The 12,787-nt window shown below is 35.3% G+C and overlaps 3 protein-coding genes across 5 annotated transcripts; all 3 read right to left on the bottom strand.

The window, feature by feature from the left end:
• Positions 1 to 120: 120 nt before the first annotated feature.
• LOC145608494 (putative isoaspartyl peptidase/L-asparaginase 3) lies at positions 121 to 3,256 on the bottom strand. 3 transcript variants are annotated; one of them, XM_081664112.1, is made up of 7 exons: positions 3,170 to 3,256; positions 2,880 to 3,051; positions 1,628 to 1,692; positions 1,144 to 1,536; positions 973 to 1,031; positions 653 to 757; positions 121 to 440 (listed from the first exon to the last, which is right to left on the bottom strand). In XM_081664112.1, exons 1-7 carry the CDS (start codon positions 3,218 to 3,220, stop codon positions 200 to 202), a joined length of 1,086 nt encoding a protein of 361 aa, XP_081520238.1. In that variant the 5' UTR covers positions 3,221 to 3,256; the 3' UTR covers positions 121 to 199. The 3 variants fall into 3 exon arrangements, with proteins under 3 accessions (XP_081520238.1, XP_081520237.1, XP_081520239.1); XM_081664111.1 differs by having other exon boundaries at positions 3,167 to 3,241; XM_081664113.1 differs by lacking the exons at positions 1,628 to 1,692; positions 3,170 to 3,256 and having other exon boundaries at positions 2,880 to 3,148.
• A 619-nt stretch (positions 3,257 to 3,875) lies between these two features.
• On the bottom strand, positions 3,876 to 10,193 carry LOC145607758 (putative Rho GTPase-activating protein At5g61530). Its single transcript, XM_081663350.1, has 10 exons — positions 10,048 to 10,193; positions 9,069 to 9,181; positions 8,723 to 8,973; positions 8,257 to 8,319; positions 8,145 to 8,163; positions 6,771 to 6,884; positions 6,582 to 6,659; positions 6,251 to 6,495; positions 5,627 to 5,795; positions 3,876 to 4,328 (listed from the first exon to the last, which is right to left on the bottom strand). Exons 2-10 carry the CDS (start codon positions 9,127 to 9,129, stop codon positions 4,180 to 4,182), a joined length of 1,149 nt encoding a protein of 382 aa, XP_081519476.1. The 5' UTR covers positions 9,130 to 9,181; positions 10,048 to 10,193; the 3' UTR covers positions 3,876 to 4,179.
• A 486-nt stretch (positions 10,194 to 10,679) lies between these two features.
• LOC145608327 (hexose carrier protein HEX6-like) lies at positions 10,680 to 12,725 on the bottom strand. The gene is made up of 3 exons (XM_081663945.1): positions 12,429 to 12,725; positions 11,945 to 12,267; positions 10,680 to 11,868 (listed from the first exon to the last, which is right to left on the bottom strand). The coding sequence occupies exons 1-3, from the start codon at positions 12,562 to 12,564 to the stop codon at positions 10,795 to 10,797; spliced, it is 1,533 nt and encodes a 510-aa protein (XP_081520071.1). The 5' UTR covers positions 12,565 to 12,725; the 3' UTR covers positions 10,680 to 10,794.
• Between the last annotated feature and the right edge of the window lie 62 nt (positions 12,726 to 12,787).

The following is a 12,787-nucleotide window of genomic DNA, read 5'->3' on the forward strand; positions in this document are numbered from 1 at the left end:
TCCTTATCTTTTCTTACTTACTCTGTACTATGTACCTCCATATTTTGTTTTTTTTTTTTTTTTTTTTTTTTTTTTTTTTCTTCCAAGGGAAATCTAGGAATTTAAGTTTGAGTAAATATGGAGTAGTAAGTACATACATAATAGTTCAGTCTGAACAGAAACAACAGGTGTAATGCTCAATAAGCATTTGAGCCTTTTGTCAAACATTGGCAGTTGCAATATGAGGCATGATTGTGTACACCTCCACGTCGTCCATGCTTGAAAGTCTAACCGAGTACTGAAATGTCCATCCATGGCAAGCACCTGCATGTACGCCATTCTTGCTCACTGCAAAGACAGCTCCAACAAATTTGGGAAACTTTCTAGCAATTCTGGATATCGCGTTCTCAGCAGCTAACTTAGGTTCCATTCCTTGTCTCATACTCTCAATAACTTGGTAGCTGTTCATCAAACAAAGATAAATTCGTATCTCTAATATTCAAAAATTTCACTCTTTTGTTCAGAGATAATAGTGATCACTCATTTTTCCTAGCAACTTAATAATTAAGCAAGTATATGTGATCTTATATTAAAGCTGAGAGACTGAGAGTGTTAAAATACTTGAGAGTCATAATATAATGCAGATCCTAAGCAACAAGTTCTGTAATCTAACCATGGAAGAAAGCGCATCATAATATCGCCATCTCCTGTTGCACCACATGCACCAACTTCATCATCAGCATATGCTGAAGACCCAGGAATAGGACCATCACCGACCCTGGTTGCAATGGCATTATCTTGTCAGCATACAATGATAAGACTAAGTTGTTTCAGGGGAAAATATAACAGGCATCTGAAATTAAGAACCAGTCTAATTCACACCTACCTCATCTATATATATTTTTTTAAGCAGTAAAAAAAAAAAATAAATAAATAAATAAATAAAACGCTAACTATACTTAACACTATGGTTGTGAGCATAATCCAAATTACCTGCCAGGGATTTTAAAAGTTGCTCCATTAGTAGATGTACCAACAGCAATATGTCCCATCTATAAAAATTACAGATGCTAAGTTATTCTTATCACAGAATGTGTCAATTACAATTCAAAATAGTCTAAACTGACTAAAGGAATCAAGGTAGGTTAGCCATGAAGAGCATACCTTATCGATAACAGCCATTGAAATAGTGTCATGGTTGTGGATGTTAATAGGCGTAATATTTCTAGTCGAAGTTTCTACCAGATTTGCAGCAGGACATACCGTCTCTCCAAAACCAATCATTTTGGTCGGATGGTAAGGACCACAACTGTTTGAAGGGGAAACGTTCTTTCGGAAATTCGGCTGACAGTCATTCTCTTTCCATTTAGTCCACTTGTGCAATGAATCCTCAGAGCTGAGGTTCATAGGTCCCGGAAGACCCATTGAAATGGCAAATAGTGATGCTTGCTCTCCAACTAACAAAGTATGCTCGGTATATTGCATCACTAATCTTGCAGCTCTAATACCATCTTTCACATATCTCATGGCAGCAACAGCACCAATCTCCATAGATGCCTATGAAATGCTTTAGAAAACAAATAAAAATTGAGCTAATGTCTACAACATGCATACATGTAAAAAAGCGAGCAAGTTATAGTTTTGCTACCCCATTCATTATCAAAGCATCCAAAGTTGTTTCTCCATTCTCATCTGGACTACCACCAGGTCCAACTGTGCAAACATAAAGACACATTTCAACATTCTATCACTTCTCAAGATTCTCAACCATATGGTTCACTTTATATTCCACATTTACATGTACAATCTAAATTCTAAAAGCCGAAAACTAAAATTTATTCAATCAGTTTTCAATATCACTGAGACCTGCTAGTGACCGACCTTACCGTTACAGTTACAACTTAATACTAGAAACTAATATACTATAAGCCACCACACGATCCACATAAGGCAGAAAGATTCAAATGTTACTGGTACTACCCCCCCCCCCCCCCCCCCCAATCAAACTACAGCAGTAGAAAGGGAAAGTGAGTGCACAAACTTTCAAATTACTAAAATTAATGTTGGCCACAGAGGGCTCACACATGAGTATAAATAAACCAACAAAAGACAGTTCAAGAGAGGGTGCCTTATGGCCACAATCCTTGATTTCAAACTATTAATACTAACATCATCATTATTATCATGATGATTAACTGGTAATAGCATAACTATCGATATTTCCATTCTTAATGTGCTACCTTTAGGAATATGATCTTTGTTTTTCATATTTCCTATCAAAAAAATTTTCCAACGAATATTTCAAAACCTCTGTACTATATTTGTTAGGAGTAAGGCTAAATACATTTATACATGTCATCATCTCACCCCTACCAACCTTAACATAATTCAGATGATTGCATTTATTTTTTTGTTTTCGTTGCACAATCATAAGCTCTCTATACATAACATCAGAGCAACCACACAACTGATATATATCAAGAATAAAAAATTACTGTTCTTGATAGCACAAGTTCACTCTTCGAATGCGGAGAAGACATGTAGTGGAAGCTCATACATAAGCTATGCATCAAGAGTCATACACTTGATGCATAGCTAAACTAACACGATATATACACTTCTAAACCACCCGGTAAGCCAAACTAACACAATATTATTTACAAAACACCAAATCATAAGCCATAATCTTCTTTTTAGAAGAAATAAGCCATAATCTTCTAAATCTTAATATTGACAATTAAACACATTTCAAGCTCACCCTCCAGAAATTATTCAGTTCCAAAACATACTATGTACAATTAAAAACTTCATATTATGAATGAATTGCAAAAATCACACAATTTCCTCAAAAACATATGAAACTCAAAGTTATAAATGAAGATAATTTATGAAAATCATACCTGTACCATCACATCTAAGTTCTTCACAAGCAGAACAACCTTCAACAACAGCATCAACGGCTGAGAAACCTCCATCAACAGCTCTCCAAGCAGCCCTAACAGCATCAACAAACGGCCAAGTGCTTACCACAATTGGGTATTTCCCATTATTCTCAACTTCATTTGCGACAACCTAATAAACATACATACAACCCAATAATCAATATCAATGACTAAATGTTTAAAATTGACAAAATCCCAGAAATTAAAGATAAACAAAAATTGAAACTTTGGAAAGGATGGAGTACTACTGTAACGAGCAGTGTAGTAATGAGGAGGGACTTAAACCCAGCAATCTCCATTCAGATTCTTTCTGGGGTGACACCCAAAACTAGGAATCAGAGTTATCAAATATGGGTTATCGGGTGGGTTATATTGAGCCAATACACAAAATGATAATCACTATTTATTAATACGAGTAAGGATAATGGGTATTCAAAGCATCCGATCTGAATGATTTCTGATATCATATATCCGAAATTTTTGGATCGGTTTCGAAGAGTAGTTTTTGATATCTGAGTACGCTTTGGAAATCCGATCCGTGAACAGGCCTAATTTTCACTGCTCCTGCAATTCTACAAGGAGAAATGGAGCAAGTAATAAAAAACTGAGGGTAAAGCATGTTTTTGGGCAGGTACAGCATCTTTCACACACTTTTAAAACTACCAAACACCATGTTTTTGGGCAGGTAGAGCATCTTTGGCACACTTATAAGGGTATAGACGTATAGTAGTATACTGTATACAGATAACCCTAATTTAAATATTGAGTTGAAATGTTAAAAATATACATAGCACACATTAAAAATTTAAAATCATTTGAACTTTATCACTATTACGTAGAATACTTAACTTATATATATATATATATATATATATATATATATATATATATAATATATAATACCACCATTGGTTACACTAGTTTACTGAAATTCATGACTAATTGTCATTATGATTCAGAGAGTAAGAGAGCATTTTTTTTATTTAAAACTGAAAATACAAACTGATACCAAATTCCCAATGTTACAATTGACAAATCAATCTGTGCAAGTGTTACCCACAAAAATGGCTAAGAAGAATAAACAAGGGGGCATGGAAAGGGAAAGACACAAAACAGCAGAGATGGATCACCACACACGGATACTAAATATGTACAATTAACCAATCTACAACTCGATCCCCCTTGATACCCCCTCAATGAATCAAGAGAGAGACACCCTTTATACAAAGCTGTAAGCAGGAACGCGACTTCATCAACATCATCTCCAGACTGTCTCATTGGCATCAGTGAAAATTGAGTTGTGATGCTCTATGAGGCACCGAATGACCTCGACTGCAGCAAAGTCAATGGGTAAGCCATCATCCAATGGAATGGGGGATGAAGCATCTTCTTCATCTTCGCTCTCCTCTGAAGCAAGAAATATAAGACAAGCAATTCATCAGAACAATTATACTTGCTAGATATACATATCAAACTAATGGTTTGCATTGCTATATAAGCTATCTATTCAAAGTCCAAATTAATACCAGTTCAAAAATAAAGAATAAGAACCATAAAAACAAACAGAACCATAAACCCAGCTTTAGTAAACATCATATCTACAGGACTACAAGTAGGCTAAAAAGCCGTATTATTAAATATTGTGTCTGGAAAATACTTTGATCAGTTAGCATTTGGGAATTGGAGGGATCTATTAACCTTCATCAAATCCCTCCATTGATGGAAAATTTGGAAGGAAAATGGGAGCTCTCTATTTTATCCGATCCCTCTCCCCTCCCCTCCCCTCCCCTCCCCTAAACTTACTGCACTCCCTCACCCACCCCACCACCCACCACCACCCCCCCCCCCCCCCAAACGATTGCAATGATTGCCTCACAAAACATTACTACTCTTCACAATGATTGCAGACTTTCCTGTTATGATAGGCATAGCATAAACTGTAGAACTAGTCTACGTAATTAAACTGAATTAGTGTTGTCTTATTCAGTCCTTGTTGCCCTTAGATATAGCAGATAGTGGGGTAACAGCAATGATTTAAAAAAAAATAAATAAAATACTTGGTATTATGCACCTCATGTGTTGCACTGCTTGCACACATCTAGGTTTACTTAATATGACAGTTTAATCAACATACAGGAGCTCACTTTAACCCTCAACATAATGTTGAAATGCCAATCTAACAGTTTACATTTCTACACAAAATATATCACAATATATTATACAATCACTTTTGTATACACCCGGTTTTCAGTAATTTACTGTACATCGAGTTCATTTTTGTCAAATTTAGTGTCATTTTTGTCAAATTTAGTATCACTTTTGTCAAATTTATCAATAAAGCATAAATAACTCTTATATATGTCAGAGTAACTTTTGTGCGTTTTAGTGTAACTTTTGTGCGTTTTAGTGTAACTTTTGCGCCTTTTATTGTCACTTTATAACGGATGTTCAGTAATTTACTGAACATCCGTTATATTTAAAAGTTTGTGTATACTATATACCAAAAATCAATTGGTATCATCCTGCAGATAGGAGTTGCTGAAGTTCATTACATAAAACAATTAATTATAACATCAGAAATAATGTCACTCTTAAACAAACAACTCTAGAGATACGTCCAACCATAAACAGACAATTCTTGCACCATAAGTGACAAGGTAAAAGCATCAATATGATATTCACAACAGAGATACTCAATTACTCACCAAGCATGTCCCATGAGCCGTAAGTAGGGGGGCCAGTGGGCAAATCACTTTTCTTTCTGGTGAGAGCTTTAGTCTCATGATGCCAGAACTGCCTATAGGATTCTGGCCTCCTTTCCTTCTGCCAGATGATAAGAGGTGCCATTTCCTCAGAAAGACTTTGAGCACCCATCTGTAGAGATTCAAAAGACAATAGTTATCATAAAGTCAAAGTGAAAATGGAAATGCTTTATTCAAAGTGAGGTTCTGTTAAGTAAAATGACTCAGCAGTTAGTGTTCATTATCTAATACATGAGGAAAGTCATCAAATGGAAAAATTAGAACAATAATTGGCAAAATAAGATCCTTGAGATATGAGGATAAAATGGGACAACCGAGATACTCATTCAATCTGGAAAGCACAACTTTAAAGAATGGGAGTTTATGAAAAATAATAGTCAGAGTAAAACGTGAAATACTGGGTACATAAAACTAATAAGTATTGAATGCTAAATTCAAGAATAAGGATTACAAATAAACATGAAATTTGTTTATAAGTGAATATATAATAATGGATCAACAGAAGCCAAATATCAGCCAAGCTCGGAAAGAAATATTTAAAGTAGATAGCGGTTATGTGGTTCATGCCTTGTTGAGAACCGACTTCTGGCTAACGCGGAGCAAGAGTGCAGTAACAAACTCCAGAGTCATATAATTTACAGTAGGAAGCTTCTTTAACACACTCCTAATAACATTGATACTCGAACGAGCACTTCTAATCTCATCATAGAGCTCAAAAGTGGTAACTGGCTCAGGAAGACTTGCAAGGTAACATTTAATTAAGAACGCAATGTCAAGTGGATTTGTGCCATCTGGTGGCAATGCATTGGGCTCTGAAATTGAAATGTCAACATGTGAACCATCATGATTCATGAAGCCAGAAAATATTTTGGCCAAAGTAAGCAGAAATATGTTGAACCTTGGTTGTATAATGAAACAAGTTGCTGAATTGCCTTCTTGTCTCCCTCCAATTTAAACAAGTAAGGTGCACTAAGCCCTGCAGCACGAGTAGAGGAAAATATAATAAAAACCCTCTCTTTTGATCCTGCAGATACACAACAAACATAACCGAAGTACAAAATAAAATAGCTCAAGTGGCTATAATGACCTGATGCTATGAGATAATCTGCACATCTGACCAAAATATGGGGAATAGGCCTACTGGATTGCTGTTGTTGTTGCTGCTGCTGCTGCACTGTAATTTCTAGTGCAATTCCAAATACTGGAAACATAATATATTAGTAATCTATACTCATACTAGATAGTATAAAAATGCTAAAATTACTCCTCCCGTCCCTGAAAGAACGACTCATTTAGCCTAATTTTAGTCCCAAAAAGAATGACCCATTTGCATTAAAACACCCACCAATTTGCAATAATATTTGTGCAAAATTAGCTTTCCCATATAATATTTTGATTTTCCATGTAATTTTATTACTTTCTCTCTCTATTTTTTTACAAACCCCATGTAAATTTATCTTTCCAACATACTATTACTTCTTTTTATTAACTTTCTTAATACCTGCGTAATCAACCCAAATGGGCCGTTCTTTCGGGGACGGAGGGAGTACAACAGGTTTTGTATGACTTTATTTATCAAAAATCAAACAATAGGTTTCCACGACTTTGGGAAGACTCGGAATAGGATATGTAGGAAAAAAAGGAAAGTAATACAATAATTTGTTAAGATTTTCAAAAAATTTAAAAAAAAAAAAAAAAAAATTATAAATTAGTAATTAGAGCAGACACCCTCCCATGTTTCAAAAACAAATTCCCTTCCATAAACTACCTTTCTCATCAAAGTTCCTTTCTATATCTCTCCTCCAGAAACTGCAATAGTCTTACTTATAAGTCCAAAGAGTGAGGTAAGGTCATTCTCCAACCTCCACCCAAAATCAAAGTGGAAAGTCAGAGACGAAATTACCTTTTAAAGAGTTTCATTTAAATTGAACCAAATACAGTACAACATTTGTAATTTCCAACTAAACAATAATCTTCCACTTCCCTACATTGTGAGTTTATGACCTGTCCTTAAGCATGCAGCCAGAAGCTCAGTCTTCAAGACTTCAACAAGTTAAAAAGTGGGGGCCCAAAGCCTCAAAGAAGCTTCCCACTCTGATTTCCTAAACTATGTATGAATGTTAACACAACAACCCCAATAAACCTAATCTATAAAATTATGCAGGGCAGATCTAATTACTTTATTAATCAGTATCACATACAAACCAGTTAGCATAGTATTATATTAAGACAATGACAGACCAAAATTAAAAGCTCTACCATACTTCAGTCTTACATTGAAGTTCTTAATTTCCGAAAAAATAAATAAATAAAAAATAAAAACGAAACACTAATCTACAAGGAAAAGCAAAAAATTACGAGAAATTTATTAGGCAGCACAGGCAGATTATTGTTAAATAAAAAAATAATAATAAAAAACATTTTTTTAAAAAAAAAAGAAGTAATGAAGATAAATGCTTACCATCACTACTTGCAACACCCTGCAAGAAAATAGAGAAACAATTGAAGGTAAGATTCTGAAAGCCTTACCTAAAAACCCAATCCTGAATTAAAAAACAACTAGAGAATTAAACCTTTTGCCATCTTTCAATATCTGATATAAAGGATTTACTTCTTTGAGCAGTTTTCTTTGCCACCTGCAGAATTGCCATGAAATGACATCAGTAAAATGACAAGTAGATTTTAATACCTTGAAACACCAAAGACATATCCTAAAACTAGATTAAAAGATTTGCAGCAACAGATAAACCTGGTTCACATAAACTAAAATAAAATGGGCTTCATGTGTCCAAGATTGGTCTATAGAAACTAAATGAATATCAACATTTTGTAAGCTCCAACTTGTATATATATGACTGCCTAAGCTTCAATTTATCCCATAATAGAGTATTAGAGTGCAATACTGCAAGATAAGTTCACCACCTTAGCACAAGCAGATATTACCAAAAGACTAAAAATCTTAGTACAAAGTATACATCAATTGCTAGAACTAACAGGAAATGATAGAAAGGCATAAGAAAGTGATACACATCATGATACCTCCTCAACTTTTGTCTTTCCTATAGAAACTTTGTCTTTGGTCTCAGAGATTCCTTTCCTTAAGAAAAAGCTTGTTGAAGCAGCAGCTGAAAGAAACCGCTCCTGCACAGCTTGCTTAGTAGATGGTTGCTGGAACAGTGACCATTTACTCTTAACCACAGAACCAACTCGTTCAGCTGCATCAACCACGTTCTCTTTTGCATCCTTAGCTAAAGACCCGGCCTGATTCCCAGCTTCCTTTAGTTTAACCCCTAAATTGCAAAATTGATCACGGTTACTCTAATCTAGCACTTAATAACATACAACACCAACTTTAAATTTATAAGTTAAACATAACAGAATCTACCTGAGGCAGAAAAAAACCCACTAGCCTTGTCTTGCCACTGAGGAGATATCATAGAAGGCATTGAATTTCAACCCAAAAGCTACACGTACACCTCCCCACGCGTATAGCTGTACCTGTCATAACACACTCAAAATATCAACATATGCTGACTGCATCCTAAATCAACACTTAGTTCAGTACCTCCTCTAATCCCAAACAAATTGTACTCCTAAACGACAGCTCATCAAATACCTCTTACAAACCCAAAACAAGCTGTCTAAGAAATAAAGAACAATTTTCCTATAAGTCTAAAACAGTAGCAAATATATCTGTAAAAATACTACTTCAAATAATTCCACATTAGCCATATGCCCTGATCATTTATCATTTTTCCACTACTCCAATTAATGTTATTCCTCCTTCCTCAACCACAAGCAAAGATTAACTGTTAAAAATCGCTTCGGTACCGGAAACTTCAACATGATCAATTTAGGTCCACTTCTTGTTCAACCACCTATAGGCCCTAACTCAAGAATTCAATTCTTTTCGACACCGGGCGATTACAAAAACCTATTTTCAGGGTCTCCACACTATACTGTTGATTAACAAAAACTGAAAAAGAATAGCAATTAGTGAATTTAATAACAAAACTAGATCAAACACATCAATTTTGAACTTTGGTGATGTATCATAATTGACTCCAATAAAATCTGAAAAAAAATAAATTTATCAATTAAAACAGCAAACAAACTTCAACCCATTTCATAACATCATTTAACCTAGAGCATGCAATTCAACAGGTGCAAAAAAATCCAAAAATAAATAAATAAATAGCAAAAAAACAATTTTTATTTTCTGTAAATTTCTTTCATTACAAATTATTCTTGCTAAAATCTTCAACAATCATGGAAATCGAGAAAAAATATAAATGAATTATCGATCAATCAGGTAAAAGAAATTCAGAAAAACAAAAAATAAAAATAAAAATCATAAGAAATACCAGTAGCTAGAATGGAATAATCCAGTAAATCGCCACCAAGTAGGGTTGATTTGGTGGAGGGGAAAAAGGTGATTAGTGGAAACTTTGGATTTTCGAATTTTGAATTAGGACTTTTATCTTGATTTTTTTTTTTTTTTTGATAAAAGCAATTATTTTTATGAAATTTATTATTCAAAGAAATTGAACAACTGGAAGAGTAAGCGCAGTAAGACCTTAAACGACGACGTTTGCTAGATATGATGGGCTGGAAATCTGGAATGCTGGATTTGCGCTGGAATCCTGGAATAGTCGAAGAGTACGGCTTCACAATTTTATGCTTTTAAAGTTTTACCTTAGGGTATTGTGTATTCGTGTACACTGTTAATTACACATTACAACGGTTGAAGGTTAAGAGCTTACAGGTTCGGAATATTAAATTAGAATTTAATGTGTCAAAATCTAATCTGACCGATTTAATCAACCCAAAACATACTTTGTATTCGATGTGCATGGTCACAACTCACAATAATGTAGCATGACTCGAATTTAAAATTAGGCTCGATATGATCCAACCTCATCAACCCAACAGGGTATCCGAATTGACACCTGTAATTACAATGGTATTCAAAAGATAAAAATACAACTCAAATAAATGCATAAAATCTGTCATTATATAAAATCAGAAATTTTAATAATAACAATGTTTGCCAAAATGATAAATCGTATTCCGTACAGTATTACTTGTTTTTGTACTAGTTAAGAAATTTTTTAACCAACAATTTTACCCCAAAACCAATGATCATTCCAAATACGATCCATCTTCTCAAGAGGAATGCCCTTGGTTTCTGGCAAAAACAAGTATACAAACCCAGTCATAACCAAAACCCACCCACCAAAAAAGAAGAAAATCCCAGCTTTAAAACAGCAAAGCATAGCTAAAAATGTTTGAGCTATGATAAAAGTGAAGATAAAATTAACTGCTACTGTAATACTTTGTCCTGCAGATCTTATCTCAAGCTGGAAGATTTCGCTAGGGACTAACCATCCTAATGGCCCCCAAGACCACCCGAAACCAGCTACATAAATGCATATGAGCACCAACACCAAATAAGCGTATTCTTTGCTAATCCCACCATGATCTCCTAGGTGTGTTGCCATAATAGTCCCAATAGCAATCTGACAGATGAACATCTGAACTCCTCCGAAGATGAACAAAGCTCGTCTTCCAAATTTGTCGACGATTAGCATTGATATGAATGTCGAGGCTGTTCCTACAGCCCCTGTCATAACTGCAGAGAGAAGTGATGCACTTTCTCCTAGGCCTAAAGTACGAAATAGTAAGGGAGCATAAAACGCGATTACATTGATTCCTGTCACCTGTTGAAAGAATGGTATAGCTATTGACATTATGAGTTGTGGCCTGTATTTGCGTTGCAGGATTTGGCTGAATGAACTGCCATGTTTTGTTTCAGGAATTGTGCTACTCGCGTGTATAAGATCATCGAGTTCTGCCTCAACATCAGTAGTACCTCGTACACTTTGCAATGTGAGCTTTGCTTTATGCAAAAGACTATTAGGATCAGTAGCGCCAGAGTTTTTGCTTCTTTGGATTAAACTGTTTGGCGTTTCAGGCAGAAGAAGTGCCCCTACAGTTAAGATTATAGCAGGAACCACAGCCGTGGCTAGGGAGACTCGCCATCCCCACCCGCCTTTGATTTTCTCGGTACCAACGTTGATCAAGTTTGCTGTCAAGCCCCCAATGCCAACACTAAGTTGGAAGCCGTTGTTAAATGCCCCTCTGTACTTTGGTGGTGCCATTTCTGACAGATATAACGGAGCAGACTGTACCAAAAAGTATAAATGTTATAAAATAAATTCTCATCTTTAAGAAACACAATTCAGTCATAATCATACATACTTGGTTGGCGAAACCAACTCCAACACCAAGCAATAGGCGGCCGAGTATAAGCATGTAAATGTTAACAGCAGCACCACCAACAGCAGAGCCAGCAAGAAATGCTAAACCCGCTATTAGAATGGATGGCTTGCGGCCGTATGCTTTGGTGATTGATGAAGCAAAGAAGGATGCAACAAGGCCAGCAACATAAAGAGATGATGTGAATGAAGTCAACAATTCACTGTTGAATTTGCAGTAGTTGCTAATTTTGGTGTCTTCCATCATATTCAAATACACACTTGGGAAGAATTTTTTTAGAAATGGCTCCATTGATGTTACTCCACCTTCAAATTCGATACACATTATATAGTACATTAAATTTCTAAGTACTAACATAAAGCCAAGATTAATTAGCCACCTTATATATTATGCTTGATAATTTGAGACGAAAATTGACAAGTATGTAACAACTAACAAGGAAACCAAAGTTGTAAAAAAGAAAAACCTGAAATTCCAATGTCATAACCAAAAAGTACTCCTCCCATAGCAGCCATCATGCACGATATTATAACAAACCATGTCACCTTGCCATTATAATTATCACCTCCGCCTCGAGTTATAACTGCTACACCACCTGCCATCACTTGTATGAACAAGGCCAAGGCCGAGGACAGCGATGATTGAGTCAAGGTCGAAGATGATCAGTAGAGGTTGTTTGTGAGTTTACGCTATTTTGTAGTATGTGCTTGCTGCAGACATCCTTGACTAGAACTCTAGTAGCATTGCTAGTATGCTATCAATATCATTGTCATAGTCTTATGCATCATGCAAGTATACATTTTATCATGAATTTGAGAAGATTCA

Source organism: Chenopodium album, chromosome 23, assembly GCF_948465745.1.
Source record: "Chenopodium album chromosome 23, dcCheAlbu1.1, whole genome shotgun sequence".
Classification (NCBI taxonomy): Eukaryota; Viridiplantae; Streptophyta; class Magnoliopsida; order Caryophyllales; family Amaranthaceae; genus Chenopodium; species Chenopodium album.

Excerpts from the sequence above, each read along its gene's own strand:
- LOC145608494 (XM_081664111.1), bottom strand. The coding sequence starts at position 3,220 with ATGGAGATTGCTGGGTTTAAGTCCCTCCTCATTACTACACTGCTCGTT. Across the intron at positions 1,537-1,627 it reads ATGCTTTGATAATGAATGGG|GCATCTATGGAGATTGGTGC; the intron begins GTAGCAAAACTA and ends AGCATTTCATAG. Across the intron at positions 441-652 it reads ATGATGCGCTTTCTTCCATG|CTACCAAGTTATTGAGAGTA; the intron begins GTTAGATTACAG and ends TTTGATGAACAG.
- LOC145607758 (XM_081663350.1), bottom strand. The coding sequence starts at position 9,129 with ATGCCTTCTATGATATCTCCTCAGTGGCAAGACAAGGCTAGTGGGTTT. Across the intron at positions 6,496-6,581 it reads TGTTTCATTATACAACCAAG|AGCCCAATGCATTGCCACCA; the intron begins GTTCAACATATT and ends TTTCAATTTCAG. Across the intron at positions 4,329-5,626 it reads CGGCTCATGGGACATGCTTG|AGGAGAGCGAAGATGAAGAA; the intron begins GTGAGTAATTGA and ends TTCTTGCTTCAG.
- LOC145608327 (XM_081663945.1), bottom strand. The coding sequence starts at position 12,564 with ATGGCAGGTGGTGTAGCAGTTATAACTCGAGGCGGAGGTGATAATTAT. Across the intron at positions 12,268-12,428 it reads TTATGACATTGGAATTTCAG|GTGGAGTAACATCAATGGAG; the intron begins GTTTTTCTTTTT and ends TCGAATTTGAAG. Across the intron at positions 11,869-11,944 it reads GAGTTGGTTTCGCCAACCAA|TCTGCTCCGTTATATCTGTC; the intron begins GTATGTATGATT and ends TTTTTGGTACAG.